The following is a 22,412-nucleotide window of genomic DNA, read 5'->3' as shown; positions in this document are numbered from 1 at the left end:
CACAATTTCTGCTGAATACACACGGTTTCATTACCTTCTGCTTTCAGACATAAGGGAGCCATACTCTTTACATCTGCAATTGCAAAATTTAGTTCCATTTACCTGATTCTCAGGTTTTCAGTGGCTCCTTCAAGGTCATCTGGGATATTAGGATTAAGATAGCTTGTTCCCCAAAGAAACCAAGCTCTGTTCAAACACTGAGATGAATAAATACAGTCCAAACATCCTCCGTGTCCTTGGCCCAGTACACTACCGGAGTGTCTGCGTATTCAGCAACCATTGGCGTGGATTTGTTACCTGCTTCTTCTGTTCCCTCCTCATTCCTTGTGCACATTATCAGAATCTGTTATAAAGTTCAGACCTTCAAAGAACATAAATGTTTTTAGCCTCAAATAATTTGGACGTCAACTGTTGAGCATCATGTTTTAATATGTTCAGTTTCTTAATAAGTTAATTTATTACAGTAGCCTTGACTCGGGAGGACTTTGGGGTGGGAGGATACAGAGACCATCTTTTGACTAGTGCCTGTTTCACACGGAATTTAGTAGCCGCTTTTTGAATGTCTGCCTTGACTGCTCGCTCACCAGGAAGCTCCCTGGAGGCAGATCTCTGAGTTGGCACAATGTTAATGACATCACAGATATTTAATACATTGTTTCTTGAATGAAAAATATTATTTCTGAGACAGGCTGTTAAAAAATAATAGGCAAGGAGGTCATAAATTCTTGATGGCTTCATAAAGGAGACATTTTTCTGTCCATACAGGTACTGCTTGGTAAACTACATGAAGGGATTTCTGCTCCATTTGACTTCAGGTCCATCTGACATGAAAGAATACTTCAGAATCCTGCCAATGTTCCACCCAATTTGTGGAATATTCAAGACCAAAAGATCCTCAAAGTGATTTTCTAGAAGAGCCTATGGTAGAGTCGGTAGAATCCATTCTGGTGCTTTCCAAAATATTTCTGGTGCTCATTGTCTTTTCAGGAGACTGTGAGCAAGTTTTACCCACCTGCTTACAGAGGGCAACCCTGCACCTATGTCCTGCATCTGCCCTGCCTTGATTCAGGCAATGCCTACGAGCTGTGGTGCTCTAGCCCACGCCTTGCTAGCCTCCAGCTGGGCAGCACTCTTCAGATGGGTGATACACTCACATCTAACCAGTTACTCCCATGCCAACACTGCAGTAACCAGGCAGAGGCTTGGCTGAGGTGGTGGTTGCTAGAACTTGTTGCAATGTTGCATTTCCATTTTGACTAAACTCAGCACAATCCATTTAAACCAAAAATATATTTAACCTCCTTCACGTATAGGCTATGGGGTTATAATTCTTATCTCTCTTCAATCTTCACACTTCTTAATCCTTTCCATACAAAACCACACCTCAGAACCTCAAAACTGCATTGGAAGGTCACACACCAGCATTTCTGCCCACCACTGGGTTTGAGTTGCTTTAGCAACTAGGGGCCCAGAGGACCAGGTCATTCACCCGCAAGTTTCGCCTTTTGCCTTCGGCAGCTGGTCCTGAAAAGACGGGTTCCAAAGCCCTGCGCCTGACCATCTTCATTCACAGAGTGGAACAAAAATACCCAGGCTCCTGAGGAGAATGGGATCATAGGTGCTAAAATGCTTGGAGCTGCTTGGAGGAAAGGGGCATAACACAAACCTTTATTAATTTAGAGAGTGAGACCAGGTCAGGAGGGTCCATAGGCTCATAGTTTTTCTACCACTTTGGACACGGCATGGAATGGAGGCCTCTCCCTTCATCTTCCCCATCCGAGTGGGAAGAAACCTTTTTAAGGGTACATCGTTTATGAAGAACATAATGTCATGAGATACATTAACGATCACAAAGTGACAGCCAGCCAGGACTTGGCCATGCTGATTGTCCAGACCAGCCACCTAGTTAAAGCTCGGGAGCTGAGCAACAGAATAGACCGAAGGACAAAATGACCTGGTGGAGAAGTCAGAACAAAATTCCATCCTTTGGGGCATATTCCACTGGCTTCCTCTGCTCCTGCTTCCACTGGTATCTGGCCTTCTGGTAGAAAATGATGATGACCACGGTGGCGATGTTTAGGAGAATGATGAGCAGCAGGAGCCAGAATGAGTACCCATAGCTGTGCGCTGTCCCTTTGTGAGTGGCTGTGGAGTACAGTGGGTACAGCGTCTGGGCCAGCTCCTCCGAGAGATGATTCGACTGTATGTTCCCCACAAACAGCATCATGGCCACGAAAACGAAGGATGCTGCAAAGGAGATTGAGTTTTGTAAGTGATACGTGAGATACTATTTTCTCTACAGAGCATGTACTCCTTGGGCATTTACTGAACATTTATACTAGGGTTCGCACTCTTTAAGGCACTGGGGAGAATGTAAAAGAAACATAAGACACAAGCCAGATATAGGCATAAAAGCTAATGGTGGTGTGAGCAGTGTGTGATTAGGGGCAGACCTTCTGGCCCAAATCCTCTCAGAGGGGGCTGTGGGACAGCTGGCGTGTCACATAGCCTGCTTCCTAGGGCCCCGTCCACAGGAGGTGGGGTCCACTGGGGAGTGCTGAATGAATGAGTGAACAGGAGGGGGCCTGTCTAGGGAGGATGGAATGTCTGAAGACTTGGAAAAGCTGAGGAAGAACTAGAGACTTTCAGACAGAAGGGGAAGCCTGGACGAAGATGGGCTGGGCAGGGAGTCCAGAGCACCAGGGTGGGGAGAGACAAGCAGCCGCCAGGGGGGCAGTGCTGAGGGTTGCAGCCCAGGGTACAGAGGAGGCCACACCCTGCAGAGCCTCCCATGCCGGCTCGGGAGCTGCAACTCCACTCCATACACGCTGGAGTGCCGTACTCAACAAGGAAGGACCTCCTTACTCAACTCTTTCTGGAACAGAATATTACATGTTTTTATTTTCCCTTTTTTATTCTTCATGATGTCCTCCACCAGAGAACATTCCTCAGACTGACTGTGGAAGCTTTAAGATCAGAGTTCTGGAATCAAGGAGAGCAGGGTTCAAGGCTCCAGGCCACGTGGCCTGGGGGATTTGTGTAGGTTCTCTGAACCTCTTTCCTCATCTTCCCAAGGGGATCAGCTGGACACAAAGAGATTAGTGGTTGTTTAGGGCCGGGAAGAGGTATAGCCAAAGGGTATGCGTTTTCTTTTTGACATTAGGAAAATGAGCTAAAATAGACTATTCATGGTGGACATATCTGTGAACATACTGAAAACTATTGATTTGTGCCTTTGAGTGGGTAAATTGTATGGGATGTGATTCAGATCTTGATAAAGCTGTTTGAAAGCGCAAGGAGGGAGAGAAGGATGTCCCAGACCCCCGAGGCCCAGGGCGGCTGTCTAGCAAACTTGGGGCCTGACTGTGGGCGAGGTGGTCATCAGGAATCCCCAGGCTGGGAGTCCTTCAGGACCCATGCCAAGGACTCTTAATCTGCTTTCATTTACCCAGAACTAGATGGACACTTTGGCCTCAAACGCATCCTGGCGTCAAACCCAGGGAACTTTTCCAATGGCCCTTGGAAAGGCCCTAATTAGAGGGAATGTTTTACTCGTCCTTGGTGAAGCCTTCATCCTTAGTGTATGACGCTATTTCCCACTAATTATTCAAACGGGAGCCCCTTTCTCTGATGCTCTATGCACCCCACACCCCTTAATTATTCTTCATTATGCTCTTGTGAAATTTCTTACAAAGGTTTAGTCATAAAGGGGCGGGATGAGTACAGGGTTAAACGCTTTTCTCTAAAGTGGAACACGCCTGGCTTTGATGCGCACCTGGGCCCCTCCGGCAGGGAGATGCCTCCCATTGCCTGCTCCCCTGGCTTTCTGGGGCAGAAGGATTTCCCAGAGGCCAGGAGAAGCCCTGTGGGAGGATTAGGAACTACTGCAAGCTTAGAACCTGACTCGTGGTCCCATCTGTTCCCTTCCACTGTGCGACCCGCCCCATCACCCTTTGCTCTCTGGGTTCCTCGGCCGAGGAGCAAATGTACTGGAGCAGACAGTCTGCACAGCTCCCTCAGGCCCCAGCCTCCTCTCAGCCTACAGTGCTACCTGCTGCGGCTGAGGTCAGGCCATGCCAGGCTGGGGTCAGAGGGCACAGGGCAGGCCAGGGTCAGAGGGCACAGGAACCCGGGAGGTGCTGCCACTTTCCTCAAAGCAGAATCCGCCCCTGTTGCTTCAGAAACAGTCCAGGAAACCCACTTCCTCTTCTTCCCTGTGCCCGCATAGAGCTTGCTCAGACCCAGCCTGGGTGGGGCTTTGCGGCACCTCCCCCTGGTTCTGGGACCCCTGAAGTCAGCCTGACCCCTGCTCTCCTGCCAAGGTGACCCAAAACAAACATATGTCAATGGCATCTTTGTGTACAAAACCCTTCTGCGGGCCAAGCCTCATGTGAACTGAAATTTTACGAAGTTCTCCAGTCCTCAAAGCTTATGTGAAGAAAATCAGGAGGCCCTGGAGACAAATTTAGGACAAGGCCCCGCTTATCCACGCGCTGGGATCTAGAGGGTGTGAGGGGCGTTTAGAGGAGGCCAGAGACAAAGCCGGCTGCTGAGCAGAGATCTTCCTCCGGCCCCTGTCAGAACGCGAATGTCTTCCTTACACAACAATGTCTCAGATTGTTTTTCTGCCCACCTCAGCCTCTTCTGTGTGTTAGAACTTGCTCCAAGCCTGGGAAGGAATGTGCATGAGCTCTCTCCCTGTCAAACAATTCTTTGTTGTTAGAAGTAGGTGGAGATGGGGGAAGACTGCCGGCCCCTTTCCTTCGTGTTTTCCTTCACAGGCCTCTGTTGCGTGCCAAGTCAGCTTATGCTCAACTGTGGAGGGGAGGCTGGAAGCTGCAGCGTGTGGGACAGGGTTTCCCTCCTGCTGAGATGCAGGCATGGGCTTTGAACCCTGAAGCCTGCAGACACAGTAACGCGGGCCGCCTGGCTTCAGGCCGCCCACATTGATCCTTCATTCTGGTACCAGTGTCTGACCCTTCTCCCGGGACCTCCCCCAGCTCCAGCTCCCAGGAGGTCATCAGTGTCCTCAGCCAACTGCTGGGTCAGTCAGGGAATTCAACCCCGCAGGCCAAGGAGGTGGTTAGACTCTTCCAAGGGTGGAGAAGGGCAATTCCAGTGAGACTGAGATTTGGGGAAAGAAGTCTTTTCTCCCGGGATCTCTGGCAGGCCTCTCGCCTTTGAGAGGAGCAGCCTGGCTGCTCTGCAGCAGAGGGATCATTGGGGAAGTCAGTATAGAGCACTGGAGGGAAACTGAGTTCTGATGGGCTGGGCTGGGACCCTGAATCCAGTTGTGCCTGAAGCCACTTCTTCCCTTAGCTTCTTAATTCTATGAGCAAAAACTAAAACAATCTATTTTTTTTAACTCTGGCAGTGAGTGCTAATGAGTCTCACCTTTAGTTTTATTGCTCATGGAGACAGCTTGGGGCAAAGACCCCTGGTGTGTGGCTGAGAATATCTGAATCTGTAACTAAGTCTCTTAGCCTCTGACAGTCGGCTCCCCTGGGAGACAGAATGTGCAAGATTTCCTCGCAGGACTTCATGCCTGGCCCATTAAATTGGGGAGGGGTGGGGGTTTGCTCGTTTTTACCACCAGGTAGTAAGAGCACAAAAAGAAAGGACAGGGCAAGTCATGTGTGAACACGGCTGAACCAGCCTGCCCCTGAATCCTCAGAGCTGAGCAGGGTGCATCCGGTGCAGCCTTCCATCAGGTTTTCCAGGACAGTCTGGTTTCCACCTGCTGTCTGCCTATGAACTGCAATCTCAGAAGTGCCCGGGTTGCTCAGTGAGTGGCACGGCCCTCCCTTGCATCCAGGCCATGCTGGCGCCAGCTCACATGTTTTCCCAGCCGTGGGCCTGGAAACAGCCACAGTGGGCGTGTGCATATCACTTGCATCTGCTGGTGCTACCATCAGGGCTCCCCTGCCCCGAGAGCCTGTTGCACACCCTCCAGCACAGCCCTGCTGGCAGCATAGGGATCTGGGGGCCTCTTACAGCCACTGTTCTGGGCTGCTGTAAGGTTGGCCTCTCAGGGAAGGGCAGGAGGATGCTGCACAGAGCCCGACCTCTGAGGCTCCCGGTACCTTGACACCCAGAACATCTTTCCTGGGCTTGAACGCTGGCCTGTGCTAAAACCTGCGACTTACAGGAAGCCACCTCCAGAGTCTCCCAGTAGGAGGATGGGCTGCTTCAGATTCTTTCTCTTGAGATCAGGTTTCCATGGTGGAGAGAGAGGGAGAGAGCAGGAGAAGCTTGGCTGCCTGGCAGGGGCAAAGGGGCACCCACTTGACTAAGTCTCTGGGCGGAAGTGCTCCGTGAAAACCTAGCACAGTCCAAAATACCATGACATAGCTGGGATCCTCTGGCCACCGGGGCTGCCTCCCTCACCCCACTACTTCACCCAGCGACCAAATAAAAGCCTAGCAAACCCCACATCAACATCCTGGGCTCACAGGTCACCTCCAGGAAGGGCGTTGGTCTGCACATTCTCTCCATGACGGTGTTTGTGGTTCTCTGGGTCACAGTCATGCAGACATGTCAAGTTTGGATTTTAGCCCAAGTTGACTTTGAGGTAAGAAGAGTAAAGAAGTGTGTGTGCATGTGTGTGTACTTCTGTGCATCACACGGAGCCTAATTTGGAGTGAAGCAAAGCAGGAGCCCAGTGACTGTTTTACTGACTTTGTGTGTCTTAACTCCTTACATCGGACACTCAGGGGCAAAGACTGGTGATGTTATGTATTTTAACACCTAACACTCTCTCCTCACCTCACTCTGTTTCTCATCAGTGCATTTAAAACAGAAAATATTTTTTCCAAAGACATTTAATAAATGGGGTAGATTTACAAAATGAGCCCCTGTCCCTAGCACACACTCAGCACATAGTAGCTCCTCCTCATTTCTGTGGCTCCCCCAGATGGTGTGTGTTCAGGTGCGTGAGAGAGAAGCAGACACAGTGAGGACATGCCTGTCCCCCAAGTGCCCGGTGTCCGGGTTACTCACCGCTGAGCCCGCTCCAGGTGTACACGCCCACCGGCCCCAGGAACGTCTGGTAGGGGTTGCTGACGCTATTGTAGAAGGTAAACCCAGCGCTCAGCAACGTTGTAGACAAACTGAGGACCAGGAACAGGATAACCACCACGTGCAGAACTTTTTGGGAAGAATCGTTCAATTTCCTTAAAACTAAAACAAAGTTTGCTGAGTACATAGTGCAAAATGCAAACGCCAACTCTAGACCGGAGGGCATCCCTTCACATTGCACCCGCCGAGGGACTTGGGTTGGAAATTGTCAAGGGGCATCTTGGGCCTGGAAGAATGGCGAGGGGCCTCAGCGTCCACATTTCCCACTCCAGGCAGGTCCTGAACCTGAGGGTGAATGAGTGTGACCACTGTCTTCGAGATAACTGGACATTCCCGCCAGTGTGAAAGAGCCCTAGGAACCCGTGTGCCTTCTTAACCGACTGCCGCAGGGCGGGACAACCCTCCCTTGGTACATTCTGGCCTCAGATGCTTGCCAGTGGGCACTATTGTAATGTCATCATCTGCAGTGGTGCCTGTGCTCTGAGCACTAACTCTGCTTCCACTTGGAGACACTGACAGGGTAGGCCGCCCTGAACGCCCCTGTCGTGAGGATCTGGCGGACTCTGAGGTTTCTGAGGAGCGTCAGAGAACAAGGGGCGGCCAGTACAGAGAAGTCCAGGAGGGGTGGGGCTGGTGGAGGTGACCAGAGCGGGGGAGCACGGGAAGGTGGGGTATATGACTTCTGTGTGTGCAGTGGAGGTGTCTGTCCCACGTCCCATCTCACTTCCCTGGGGTCAGAGAGGACCCAGCGCCCGTGTGACCTGAAAGTGGAGGCAGCCTCTGGGTGAACGGTCAGGTTTCTTTCTGAGCTAAATCCCTCTGAGTGCTAATGGAGTTTTATAAAATCTGCATGTTTCTCAAGTGCAAAGTTGCTCCAGTCATGGATGTGCTGGTGCAAAATGAAGCTCAGCGGCCCTTGGCCATTTGCCACGGGTTCTGGCTTTCGCCACCTCCTGTTTCCGACCACCAGCCAGCCTCCTTCTGCATCTGTTTCCTCTGCTCATTCCATTGTTTAGAACACAAAATGACCAACGCCAGAGGCATACTGTCCCCACACTTTCTCGACCCCCAGCCATGGATTCAGAGAACATCTCTAAGGGTTCTCCATCGTGCTGAGGCCCTTGGGAGACTGCCACACATTGCAGAAAGTGTTTACCGAGGTGTTCTGTGAAAGTCTCAGTGATATAAGGGAAAAGTAAGTCGGCAAAGAGATTTCAGAGTTGCATGGGCTGGAGGGGGCCCAGGGTGCTGTACGCAGCGGGAGGAGCTGCCTGCATCTGCCAGAGCCAACCTGCCCGCAGGAGCCCCTAGGCAGCCGGGCCCTTCCTATCTCTGTGCCGCCTTCACTATTGGAAAGTTCTTCTTGGAGTTGTGCCCAAATCTGCACCTTCACAACTTTTTGTCCAGAACCTAGAGTGCCCTTTGGAGCAACAGTTAATCCACTTGCTCCTCTCCCACCTGGCAGCCTTTCCAAACGTTTGAAGAGGGATATAAACCCCAGTGTGACTAACAGCCCCCGTCCCCTGCCAGCCTGATCCAGCTCTGCACGCACTTCAGTCCTACTCCGCGTCTCAAGCATGCCGGCCAGAGCAACACAGCTCTCCAACAAGATCCTACTGTCTGTAGGGGCTCTAGTCTCTCTCCACTTCTGAACTTCTAAGTTCTATTAGCTCAAAATTTTTAAAATTCAGAGTACTCTATTAGGGAGGCAGATTTCCTGTCACTGGACAGACATCCCTAGAAGTTAGGATCTTATCGTGAAGACCCTGATGCAGAGAGAGATGCCACCCTGATGGCCATGAGCTAGAAGGGCCCCTGGATAGAGCAGGAAGTGTGGGGAGAGGGCTCGGGGACAGCGGCCAGAGGCGGCAGGATGGGGGGTAAGGCCGCAAGCATGGGGCTGAGAGAGGAGGGGAGGGGGCGCAGAGGAGCCTGCAGACAAGGCAAGACACACACGAGGCTGTTGCATCATGTCAGCCCCTCCCCAAGTCCCGGGAAACCTGCTGGGGGCCATAGATGGCAGAAGGGGAAATCAGCAGTTCAGTTACCTGGAGGCAATGACCCCACCCACCTGGCCAGAGAACATTTTGCTCCTGTCCGTGAGACACAGGCCTGGGAGCAAAGTCTGACTCACACAAGGGCAGTCTCCTGGGATCCAGGGATGACTGTGTCCCAAGCTCCAGTTAATGACCCACTGACATGGCTCGTTCCTCCCCTGCACAGCCCTCTGCATGCATCTCAGGTAAGAACTCTGACACATTGGTTAATCTAAAAACCAAGCCCTACCTGCTCCCCCCTATTGCCCGGGTAGGGATGGGTGGGGTCTGCCCGGGCCGCCCCACCCTCAGGCCGAGCCTCTTGCCTCTGTGGCTGGTGCCCTGGAGAAGTCAGGCCTGGGACACTTACTGCCATAATTTAGCTCACACCTGTTTTGAAACTACTGGAAAATGCCACCGGAGAAAAGAGTAGGGAAAACAAGAAGTAGGGTACATCTGTTCAGAGGTGCCGGGCTGAGAGCTACAGATGTTACAAGTCTGGGAACCGCTGGGAAGAACTGCATCCCGTCCCACACCTGCACGGCTTCTCCTTGGCCACTCAGGAGGGAACTCCTGGCACTGATTGAAATTTTGCTGGGGACTAAATGAACTGTGTTTAGCCAATAAGAAATAATTTGGGTGCTTGACTGGAAAATAAAAACTTCAGGGTGGAAAAAATGTCATGTGTTTAAGACACCCAAAGTGTCCTGGAGAATTTTTCTTTTGCACTTATTAAAAGCTGTAAATGGATGTTCATTTGCAAGTGGGGAGATGTCCACTTTTTCAGAGTCAATTAGAAAGTGACAATCAGGTTTAGCTTTAGATTTTGACTGCTGGTAAGATCTAACAGACACGATTTTTCAGAAGAGAGTTGATCTGGAGCCTACTGACTCATACTTTTCTTTGTATGAATGTGACAATTTATCTTTATTTTAACTACCGTATTTAAAAATTATATTTCAGCATTCTGAATTCCCTGCCACACAGGTATGACAGCTGTATCTCCCCTCCCTGTCCTGGCTCAGAACTCAGACAATGGAAGCTGGAAAATTCAGTGAAAGTTAGCAAGAATGAAATAACAATAAACCCCCACAGCATCTGACAGCTGCTCTCTGCCTACAAAATTAGCAAATACATTCTGTTCTCTCTTCCTTTTAGGGGCCAAGTACTGAATCAGGAAAACCACTTCACAATTGGAACTAATTGCTTGGATTCTGGCAACCCCAGGAAAGAGGCCACAATCCCGCAGCTGGGAGGCATGAATGTGCTGGGGTGGTGGGTCATCAGACATACGGGGTCATGTGGACATCCGGGCTCCTGCACACAGAGACGTCACCATTTAGGACCCACATGCCTTCTCTGGCCTTCAGGCTTTGGTTTTCCTAAGTCCTTGGAAAGTGAGGGACAGCCGGGGGCTTTGGGTGGGTGGGAACTGCCTCCACCCTCTCCTCGAACACCTGGTCACCTGGAAGCCTGCCTTGGTGGCGTGTCCCAAACCATGGACCACCGTGGACCCCGTAGGGGTTCCTTAAATCATCAGATCTCAGAGCATGGCCTGGGAACTGTCACAGGAAGTCTTGGCTGGTGTCCTCAGCCTCTGGGAAGTTTATCGGGGTTCTCTGCAGGAGAAGCGTAAGGGGACAGCTTTTCCACCCCCTTTTACTCCACCTCCCTGTGAGGTCACATCTCTGGGGCAAACAATCAAGTTGCTCCTCCCCAGGAAAAGTATCAGTAGGATATGGGGTGGGAGTAGGTGGGGAGCAATAGTGTGAAAAGGAAGGGTTTTGTGTAAATTTTGAAGAAATAAACCCAATTTATTCTTCTCCTTGCAATTAATTGATTTTTGCAGCACATTTCCCTTTCGAATTATTTTTAGCTTGGGCTAATAGTACAATTTGAGTTCTCTGAGAACAAATGGAGGTGGGAGGATAAAAGCCTGGTGAGCAGTGGGGGGCAGGTAGCCAGACGGGATGAGCACCCCCCCTTGCGCTCACGGAGACCTGAGCAGGGCAGGGTGCTGGACATAGTGGTGGGGAGCCCTTGTCTGTAAAGGTTGGATGGCGAGGCCGCCGAGGCCAGGAGCTCTGCGTGATTACTCACAGTGTCCAAGCCCCTTCCTCACGGAGCAGCTGTTTGGGGAAGATTTTTGGATTGAAATGAAATATCCAGAACTTGTGGAGTTGCACAGGCAACGTGCTCACTGGTGAACACAGAGAACCCGCTCCTCTTCAGCTAGATGTTAGACGTCCTGGGATGCCTCTAAGTGAGGCTGAGAGACCACCTGGTAAGTATGAGCTGCCTGAGTAATCTACGAACACACTGGAGAGTTCCTTACTGGCTGTGACTGCTTATTTTCCAAACCAGCTGACCGATTGTTGGCTGAATTATCTTGGCACACTGAAATCAGCCATCGTCCCTTCACTCTTCTCTTTCATTTCAAAATCCAAAGCCCAAATTTGCACAATGTGATCAACCCTCTGCAGAAATACAGCACAGATTTGCAATACTCATTTCTCTGTGGAGATTTTCGGGGTAACCTCATCTTAACCAAAAAGCTGACATGGTTAACTTGCAGATGGATATGTCAACCCATCACTGCTGGGCAGGAAAGTGGCATTTCTATAGATTTTATTTACTGCCAACGATTGGTTTCTGATTTGAAATAAGCCCCATGAGAAACCATTAGGGGAGCAGCCGTGACCCATTGCAGGGTAGTTATGCTCTTCAGGGAAAGCATCTGTGTATCTGCAGCAGCAGAATGATAAACGTTCTCGGTAGACAATACGGTATATGTTCTAGTTACATGTTTGCTGGCAATGAAGACCTGCTCTGAGCGTCCTGAGCAGGTATCACCCAGGGGAGCACGCAGTGCCTGGAGGCTGGCAGTGACTTCTTGAAGTTGGAATGTGACCCTCCGGGAACAAAGAGTAGAGCAACAGGCAAAGCACATACAAATATTCTGCCTCCTGGGGCTCCCACATTGCGCCCCTTGGCCCTGCTGCCTCCAGGGCCATCCTTGGCTGTGGTATCCCCACTGTCTTGACCCCTCACTCACACAGGGCTGACCACCAGGCTCTGACCTGTCCTGGCCTCCTCCGAGCTTCCTGGGTAGAGGGGGTCAGGCTCTCACTGAAACTGGAACCTCAAATTGGAACCCAGTGGTTCCAAACAGATACTGTATGAAAATAAAAAAAAACCATCATGGGCTGTTGTACTAAAAAGTATCTATGTCTGGAGATTCGGGGACTAGGACACCCTGTGGTTCTGAAAATGCTACCCACATAGCTGGAAGTGTGAGAAAAGCTTTGAAAGCCTTAGTGTCTATTTGCTGCAAAGTCAAAATTCCTTGTCTTCTTGAGAGGCCGAGGCTGGTACTGGAGGAGGCACGTAACACTGTTGGAACACTGGAGAGACACTGCTTTTGCTAAGGCCTAAAAGACGGAAGTATAACCATGTTGCTCCGAGTTTAAGGAAATCATTTCACCGATAGTCACAAACTAGAGCTAGGATGTAGAGCTGGGTCTAAGGTACAAACTCCTACCATGTTGCATTGCACAAGGACTAAACATTACATTTGTATAAGGTAGGAAATGATGCATATATTTAAGTCAACAGGTAATGACCTCACAGCACCTGGTAATGCCTGTGTAATGCTTCTATGCAACACTGTTCAAAGCAAAGTCCATTTATGGTGCTAAATAATTGACAAATGTTGCTTTCAAATTTAGAAAACATAATAGTATGTATTCAAAGTTCAAATGTCAAATAACTAGCTAAATTCAACTTTTCATTCTCAATGAATTTTTATTTTCCACTCATTGAGAGAGTAGGGCACTCTTATGTAAGAAGTCAGGAAAAAATTAGGAATTCCTGTAAATTATACAATTAATAGAAGTAATGGAAATGTGGTCTCATGTCCAACAATGAGATATTTTGGAGGTAAGGATACAAATTCAAATCAGTTAAAGAAATAAGCTGGAAACACAGGAATTAGAAGTTGACCATATTTTCATATTTTCTGTTTAATTTTTTCCTTGCATAAATACCACTAATAAAGTTCTGGACAGAGGCTATTAATCCAACTAAAAACCCACAATCAATACAGTTAAAAAGGCTGTTCCTATTGGCTGTTGGAGAGCATATTGCTGCCACATATTTGTACTTAATTATTTACTTGTCAATAAACTCAAACATTCAAACAGAGCCTTTGCTAGAAAGATTTAGACTTTTGCTAATAGACAAAATTAGAATGGAGAAAGCTGAAATAATGATATGCTGAATTTTCAAAATTAAAAATATCTGATCATATTTACAACCCAGCTCAAAGTTTAAAAGGAAATCATTTTTGAATGGCTGTTTGGCCAAAATACAGGACAACATGAGTCTTACCCAGGTAACTCAGTCTCAGTATACCCGTTCAAATAACCTCGTCATTTACCTTCAAAATCTTTGTCTGATTCTGCAAGTCCATGATTCAATTCTTGAATGCTCTTCCCACGAAAGAGTCCGTAGCTGATAATAACACTACCGTTGGAAGAAGGGTCATTAATGGCAATCGTACTTCTGATCCATTCTTGAGTCGCAAGAACAGAGCAAATGACGATGAAAGCCCCAAAGCTTGTGAGAAAGCCCGATGAGAACATCAGTATTTTCTGTCTCGTAGGCATTTTCTTGGGAAAGTAAGGGCCCAAAGGTAAAAAAAACAAAGATTTTTTTTTATAATAGCTTTGGACCTTATCATTTGGAGCCCAATATTTAGAAATGGAGTATAATAATTTCTTGTAAAATATAAAACCTCACTCTTTGTAAGAAGGGTTATACTCATGAACATTGGACTGTGAACATGGCCATAAAGATTTACAGTTGCTGAACTTTGGTCTGGAGTAAGGGGTTGCTATGGTTACAGCCAACCAGCAGGAACAAGGGGTGGTCATGTCTTCGCAGAGACTGCCTGAATGACATGATTAATTTATAACTGTATAGGCAAGCTCAGCCTGCCGTGTCAGGAGAATACCTACTGTTTGGAAATTATTGATATTTTCTTTGTAGTCCATTCATAATCCATTATTGTAAATGTTTGTAGCATTTTACATCACTTGATGGCAATCCATTTTATGGTTTACCATTATTCATTTTTAAATGTTCTATTTTGGACATTTTGGATATTATACATTTTTTCTGGTCACATAAACTTGCTTGAATACAGATTGTTAATTATAGCCTTGGGATAAATTCTTAAAGAACAACTGCTGGTTCAGATATATTTTTAGATTTTTGATAACCAATGCAAATTGGCCTTCAAATTGGCCTCCAATTCATAATCTTACTAGCAATAGATGAAAAAGCTTTCTTTTTGGTAAATACTGGAAAACGCTAGCTTAAATAAAAAGTTTTTAAATTGTGGCCATTTTTATAGGTAAAATAAAATGCTATATGAACTACCTTCTTGTCACTGTAGTTTTGCTTTTTCTAGAATTTCATAGAAATGGTATATTACAGTATACAGTGTTCTGTATACTGTTTCCTGTTTCAAGTTTCATCTGAGTATTCCAAAATTTGTTAATCTCTTCAGATTAACATCTGGGTGGACTGGACATTTGGTTAGATTCAGGTTATTGACTATTATGAATAAAGCTATTCTGGACATTTAAGTGTATAAGTCTTTGTTTTGATATATGCTTTCCTTTCTCTTAGGTAAACACATAGGAGAGAAATTGCTGGGACATACGGTAAATGTACTTGACTTTAGAAGAAAATGACAGTGTTTCCAAAGTGGCTACACTAATGTGCATTCCCACAGGCAATGTATGGTAGTTCCAGTTCCTCCATATTCTCTCCAGTACTTCCTATTATTAGTCCCTTAAAATTTGACATTATAGTGAATGCTTTGTAGTATCTCACTATGGTTTTGATTTGCATTTTGCTAATATTAATTATGTTGAACATATTTTTATGTGCTTATTTCCCATCAATATACTTTCTTTGGCCAAGTATCTATTTAAATCTTTGCCTGTTTCTTAAATTAGTTTGTCCTCTTTCTGTTGCATTGTAAGAATTCTTTATATTGTATGTTCTGCATGTAAGTCCTTTATTAGATAGATGCTATCCAAATATTTTCTCCCAGTCTCTGGCTTATCTTTTTATTTTCTTAACAGTATCTTTTGAAGAGAAAATGTAAACAATTTTGGTGAAGTCTAATTTACCAATCTTTTTGAATTATGAATTATTCTATTTGAATTTTGAATAATTATCAACCTTATGAATTATGATGCAAATGCATCTTTAAGCAATCTTTGCCTAAGCCAAGATCTCAAAGATTTTTTCCCTTTTGTTTTCTTCTAGAAGTTTTGTAATTTTAATTCTTACATTTATGATTCTTGCCTATTTTGAGTTATTTTTTGTATATAGTATGAAGAAAGCATCAAGGCTCTTCCTTATACATGTGGATAAGAGATTGTTCAAGTTTGGTGATCATTCTCCTAATTAACTGCCTTGGTATCTTTGTCAAAAATCAGATGACTACATGTGTGTGGGTCTCTTTCTGGATTCTCTGTCACAAGGTCTTTCTTCTCAGCCCTGTGTAAGCACCAGGAATGGTTTGTCACACTGCTTCCCAGTGGCTCTTTTCCTGACCCCAGCTAGCTTCCTTTTGTATGCGTGGACCACACTCAACCAAAGAGGGTTTGAGGGTCCCTCTGCAGGTCTCTGGAACTTTCCTGTGCAGTGCATTCCCTCCAGTACTCTGTTCTACCACTTCTAGCCACTTTCACCTCCCCAATTTCTGGCTTCCCTCTCTTCTACTCCAGAAGACCCTGGGCTCTTCATGGTTTCCCCTCTCTCCTTGGAACCTACCTGGGACAGTAACAGGTTACCTCATTTGTTTCTTTTGTTTTAGGAATCACAGCCCTGTGCCACCTATTGTCCAGTGTCAAGAGACCATTCCTGTATATATTGTTTGCTGTTCTACTAATTTTGTTTTAAGACTGGAAGACCACTCTGGTCCTGTTACTCCATCATGATCGGAGGAGTCAGCCTTTATTCCTGAATGACAATGCAGCAGCCACATTTTCTCACCCTCATAATTTTGTTCATATTGCTCTATTGCCCTTTGATTGTATGCTGCTGTGGAAGAGACTGACATGAGTATTATTTCTTCTCTTTGATGTGACTCACTTATTCCAGTAGCATAATTACAAAAGTCTTTGTTCATGAAATATAGTCACTTAACCAGATACATTGTATATAGATTGTTCTGTATCATTATTTTTTCCCATTGGGTTTTCTTTTCCATCTGCACATTCAGTTGGTTGATAAATTTTTCTGTATCTTATTTCTGAATTGTGAGCTCCATTTGCTGGTATCTTACCTGCAGGCACACCAGTTATTCTTGTGTTGTATCATCTTTGCCCTCCAGATCCACCATGTCTCATTCATTGCTTTAATGTCTTCACCTTTCCCCTCCACACTCACTGTTATGTTTCTCCAAAATGATAATTTGCCTTTTAGCCCAGTCTTTTTCTAATCTATGTACTAACTCTGAAATCGTGTGGTTTGGAGTTCTAATTTGTGTCCTTCATGCTGAAATTTCCTTTTCATCTTATCTCTATTGTTTTATTATCTCATTATTAATTCCTTATTTTATTAAATTCATATTATAAATTCTTACATAGCACAGTACATGCAGGGGCAACTGCTCCTGTTCATTGGCTGAGTGTTTTCCCAGCGTAAAGAGGGTTCACTCTTTCTTTCCTTCTGCTGTATTTCTACAGTTTCTTTGATATCTCTTTTTATAAGGCTTATGCTTAACCTGGGCGATTCAGTCCAGCCACTGGCTTGTTCCAATACGCTGTGAGTGATTCCCCTTGATATTCTTCTGACTTTAGCTGTGCCTCCTTTGTCTTATTCTCTCCAAGCTTCAATTTTTGGCTGGATGGCTTCCTATCATTTCTTCCCCCTGAATGCAGCATCCAGGAGGGAAAGAATGTATGGAGGTTTGACAAACACTGAAGCCACATTGCTTAAGCTCACATAACTTTGGGGTAAGGGAAACTTCATGCATAATCTAATGCAGGGTCTCAAATGAGGTCACCTCATCTTGCTCTCGTTCCATTTGCTGATTGTGGGTCTTATGGCTCTGCTCCTCAGTTCATGGATTTTCATCCTCGTCCAGAAATTTGATCCTCTTGACTTCAACTTATTGCAAAAGAAAAAAATCACATGCCTACACCCCAGAAATCTCTAGGCATTTTATTAACTCTAATGCTGTCACACACCCACAGACCTAGATAGAGTTCAGGAAGATCTTATTATTGGAATTGCTTGTGATTCATTTTGAGTTTAGGATTGCAGAATCTCTGATCAAGCTTCAAGTTAAGAACCTTTTCCAACTAGGCTTGGGAGTCCCCAGGGCATGACATGGAGACGGTCTTGCCTCTTTTAGGAGTGAAAGGAGGCCTGGGATTCCTCCAGGAAGAGGGGCTGCAGAAAGGATGAGCTAGGGCAGATGAAGCCCGGGAATGGGGACCAAAGGAAAGTGGTGTCAGAGCCTGTGGTGAAGAGGGCCCTGCAGATAAAACAGTCTGGGATATGAGGCCTTCGCAAGCACAGCACAGCAAAGCTCAGCCTGGGATCAAGGTCACAGCAGCAGCTGGGAGGCTCTGATTCAGGCATTTCAGTTCCACTCTTGCAATTTTTGACATAAGTGATCACCATTTCCATTTCCTTAATGATTTTTCCTAAATAATTTTTTCTGAATTAATTGACTGTGATGCTATCTATATTAAGTTAGTTATAATTAAATCTCAAATGATACACCAATAGTATTTTTATAATACATGAAAATATGTAATTCATCTATGAAATAAAAAATGTCCATCTTTGTGCTCTCACTAACTGCTATCCTCTCTGACCTTCTTCACATACGCACTGCTCATGAAATCTTACTTTGGAAAGTGCTAGTCTAGATGATACGAAGAAAGAAACACCCTCCTCATTGCTTGAATGCACTGCGACAAGCTGTTACCTTTTTCTCTTTTTCACGGTAATTTGAGACTTCTGATTTCTTCTTTATTTTTTGTCATGAAGGTTATTAAATGTCAGCAGCTTTTCTAAAAAGATCACAAATATACTTGTTACAGCAGATAGTGCTCTGGAGTATATGACAGGGTTTATTTTACTCTTTTTAATTAATTTGTGTACATTTATACCTTTGTCATAAAATGTATGTGGTTTATATGTACTTTGGGATCATTTTAATAGACTGCCTTGATAGGATCATAATTTTCTATTAATGCACTGTTTTTTCAGTACATAAAAGCCTTTCTTAATATTGCAGTGCTCAGGATATCTAACATTTAAAAACTAAATTTTTATTTTGCTTTAATATCTGATAAGAAAAGCTACCTGATAAGAATATGCTATTCACTCAGAGAGCTTCCTTAGTGTATCAGAGCTGGGTTATGTCCTATTAACAACTCTCTCCTCCATCCCTAGTGCAAACAGAAAAATATACAAGGCAAAAACCATGTGAAAATAAACCATTCCACAAGTGATAATGTTCTGTAGATTACATACACTGATTTCATGGTGAGAAACAAATAAATTAGGTGATTTCATTCTGCCAGAAATCTGTTGAAGCTCCTATAGTTTTTCAAAGAATTTGGGGAGAAAATAGACTTTTGCCAAAGTGTAAACGTTTCTGAGAGACTGTGATTTTTGAGTGAGGGATAGGAGGGCTTCTGTGCATTATGAAAGCACTCCACGCAGATCATTGACTGTTTTATTATTTGGCCTTTCAACATACAACTCTAATTTCTACATATCAGTTTACTTAAGGGACCAAATCAAGTTTTCTCAATCATATAAGAAGTAATCGCATTTGTTACTGAGTGGAATGGTCATCTGCCCTTTTACTTACATATGTGAAAATTAATTTCCAAAATAATTACATGCATGCACACACGTATATGATGTATTATTGATCAATTTAAAAAAACAACCTGCAGCCAATGACCAAGAGCTCTATGACACACATACTCTATATATGTGAAATGACGTATGAGCACGGATATTCCTCATAGTATGTTTATATTAGAAAACAACTGGGAATAACCCATATGTAACAACAGAAGCACAATTAAACAAGTTCTGGTGCCTCCACCTATTATTGCAGTGGTCAAAATGAATGAGATAGTTCTGTGAGTACTATTATGGAAAAATATCCACAGAGTACAAATTAGGTGGCAAAGAATTCATATATATATTTTTGCAAATGCTACAATTCCTCTGGAAAGTTAGAAAAGAAACTGGTGACTACTTTCTCTCAGGAGAGGCAAGCTGGTTGTCTGGAGAACAAGGGAGCCAGAGACTAAAGTGTTGCACTGTTTCACTTTTTAAACAGTTTTTATTTTGAGTCGTGTACACATACTCCCTATTTTTTTAAAAAGAAAGTCTACCGGTCACTTCCACCTAAATAACATAACCACATAAGTTTAGTCTCTGTATTAGGTGCAATTCGGAGCAGCACATAACCAAAAATTTGAATTGTTACTTACCTATGTGGTATATTTAATATTAGTTAATTCATTCAAGCATCATTCATTTAGTAACATTTAAGGTGCTAGCCAGGAGCTAAAGATGCAGAAAGGAGGGAGACCCAGCCTCTGGGGAAGGGATCCTAAGAGAGAACTGCAGAACATGTGGTAAGTATTTAAAACAAAGGTGGGAAATAGTTACGATCATGACAAAGTAATGGATGGTAAACCTATCCTCCTGCCATCAAAAAAAAAACTCCACTATGTGGTAAAGGATTTTTTTTTATTAAGGTATAATTGATATACACTCTATGAAGGTTTCACATGAAAAAACAATGTGGTTACTACATTTACCCATATTATCAAGCCCCCACCCATACCCCAATGCAGCCACTGTCCATCAGTGCAGCAAGATGCCACAGATCCACTATGTCCCTTCTCTGTGATACACTGTTCTCCCCGGGACCCCTCACACCATGTGTCCTAAACATAATACCCCTCAGTCCCCTGCTCCCTCCCTCCCCACCCGCCCTCCCACACCCCTCCCCTTTGGTAGTCATAAAGGACTTTTTCCTGTGTTTTTGTTCATTTTTGTCAGTGGGGGGTGGGGGCTGGGGGGCTAGGATCCCTGAGAGCAAGGAAACTCAGGAGGTGATTTCAACAGCGGCGCCAGCATTTGCCTGGAGAAGCTTCCTGAACTGCGCCTGGAGAAGTAAAGCCCAAAAACGGAGAGCAGCTTTGTTTCTGAGCGGAGGAACAGAAACTGAAGTGTGTGTCTGCTGGGAAGGCTGGCGTGTGTGAGGCCGAACACAGAGGCATTCTGGCACATCCTGACTTTCCTCTTGGCGGACACGGTTCCTGGAGTCAGTTTTTCCTGGCTCGCCGTGCCCTGTAGCAAATCAATCACCAAGGCCCCCTGATTTTATCTCCTGAAGTGTAATTTTATGTCAATGTTTTTGTCCAGTGTTTACAAACTCTAATTTGTTTCCTGTGTACCAGTTTTGCCTATTGCTCATCCTCCTTGATAGCATTTCTGGCCTGAGCACTTGAATTCTAATTGACGGTTCCTGAGCCCTCAATGCATGACGAGCATTTTCTGGGTTACGTGGTAGAAAACCAATGGCCAGTCCTCAAGGAAAATGGAAGACAGGATATGTAACTACAGTGGATATTAGCAGTCATGGGAAAGCTGCCGCTTTGCATGCTTTAAAGAAAGAAGTTGGCAGCTTGGTGAAGAGGAGGGGGTGGGAGAGCAAGCCGAGGACTGGCATAAGCCAGGTGGGACCAAACAGGAAGGGCTGAGGAGGAAGCCGTGGATTTAATACGGGCTGAGTCCTGGGTCCTAATAGATGAGGGGTAGCTATGTGTCATGACAGCAAGAGGCTGGGGGAGGCCCTCCAAGCCTAGGATGATAAGAAGGGAATTGACTTTGAGGTCAAGATGGGCCATGAGCCTAAGAGGGGTGGTTAGGAAGGACCACGAGCTTCCATACAAGAATCAACATGACCTTGGCCTCAGTGCCTCTGACGATGTGCTTTTGTGCCAATGATGAATGCTTTTAGACTTTAGAAGAAGTTGAGGGATATTGCTTAACTCCTGGAAGACTTTCTGGAGCCCTCTAGGGAGGATATTGCCGGGAGAGAAGAGCCATCTGCTCCTCCTCCTGTTCCCAGGGCTGTTGACTCCCGATAGCAGATGTCCGACAAAGGCAACTTGTTTCTCTCTTTTTGCATCACAGTCTGCCTCCCCGCCCTGCTGCGTTTAACAAGCAAAACTGCCTCACCAGAGCCTTGAAGGGATCGTCCTCCTGTACAGAAGCCTATTCTGTAGGTCATCACAACAGGAAGACTGAGAGCTGGGTGCCTTCCCCGGGCTGCTTGGTCTCACAGAGCCTGGGCTGATCCTTGAGGGCACGCCGGGGAGGGAGGCGCCTGCCCTGCTGGGCTCCAGGGTGGAGGCAGCCTGGCGCAGCCTGCTGGGCTCCTCCTCCTCTGATCTGTCAGCCCACATGCTTTAGTGAGCCACAGGGCTGTGTTAGGAGCTTGAGATGGACAGGTGATGGAGACATGCACAGCATGGACTGTCTCTGGGAGCTCACAGCATGGAGGGTAGCAGGGGTGATTAATGGCCCCAAAGTAGTGAACACACTTTGTGAGGGGCTGCAGGGTGCAAGGCAGCCTTCCACCAGCAGGCAGTGAGCGTTGCAGGCCAGGCCCAGCAGAGAGAGCCCCGGGGTGGTGGTGGGGTGGGGAGGAGCTGAGGGCTGGAGCACGGGGAACAGAGCTGGGGCTCAGGGCAGCTCAGATGGAAGGTAGAGCCCCACAGGAGTCTGGGTTTTATTCTGAATGGAGGTTCTTAGGCAGGAGAACAGTGTGACCTGGTTTCATTTGTAAGGGTCCCCCCACCGGAAAATGGACTGCCTGGGAAAGAGTGAGTCTGAAGTCAGGAGACCATCAGAGAGATGAGGGCAGTGGAGAGGAGAGGAAGGGACACATCAAAGAAGCATTCTGCAACCAGACAGGAAATGCCCTGGAGATGGGCTAGAGGCAGAGGAGGTGGAGATGGGGATGCCTGTGGAGAAACCAAGCGCAAGAAGGAGTTGGGTCTGAGACTGGAGGAGGCCGCCAGTGGGAGGGGAGCTAAGAGGAGAGGGCCAGAGGAGCTGGGCTTCCCTTGAATCCCCTGCGTGTGGATGGTGTTAAATCCCTGGGTCCAGATAAGACCCCGAGGGACAGTGTAGACAGGGCAGCAGGGAAGCTGAGCTCAT

At 46.2% G+C, this 22,412-nt stretch overlaps 1 protein-coding gene across 1 annotated transcript; it reads right to left on the bottom strand.

Moving 5' to 3' along the window:
• Nucleotides 1–415: 415 nt before the first annotated feature.
• CLRN3 (clarin 3) lies at nt 416–13,950 on the bottom strand. Its single transcript, XM_017663819.3, has 3 exons — nt 13,552–13,950; nt 7,000–7,179; nt 416–2,247 (listed from the first exon to the last, which is right to left on the bottom strand). The coding sequence occupies exons 1-3, from the start codon at nt 13,778–13,780 to the stop codon at nt 1,967–1,969; spliced, it is 690 nt and encodes a 229-aa protein (XP_017519308.2). The 5' UTR covers nt 13,781–13,950; the 3' UTR covers nt 416–1,966.
• Between the last annotated feature and the right edge of the window lie 8,462 nt (nt 13,951–22,412).

Source organism: Manis javanica, chromosome 7 (genome assembly GCF_040802235.1).
Source record: "Manis javanica isolate MJ-LG chromosome 7, MJ_LKY, whole genome shotgun sequence".
Lineage (NCBI taxonomy): Eukaryota > Metazoa > Chordata > Mammalia > Pholidota > Manidae > Manis > Manis javanica.
Note: the sequence above shows the minus strand (reverse complement) of the source record. Positions and strands in the feature narration are given on the sequence as shown.

What these genes read in the sequence shown, in the direction of transcription:
- CLRN3 (XM_017663819.3), bottom strand. Translation starts at nt 13,780, where the DNA reads ATGCCTACGAGACAGAAAATACTGATGTTCTCATCGGGCTTTCTCACA. An exon ending in ATCAGACAAAGATTTTGAAG is followed by an intron (nt 7,180 to 13,551) that starts GTAAATGACGAG and finishes ACTTTGTTTTAG; the next exon opens with TTTTAAGGAAATTGAACGAT. An exon ending in CACCTGGAGCGGGCTCAGCG is followed by an intron (nt 2,248 to 6,999) that starts GTGAGTAACCCG and finishes TCTCCTTTGCAG; the next exon opens with CATCCTTCGTTTTCGTGGCC.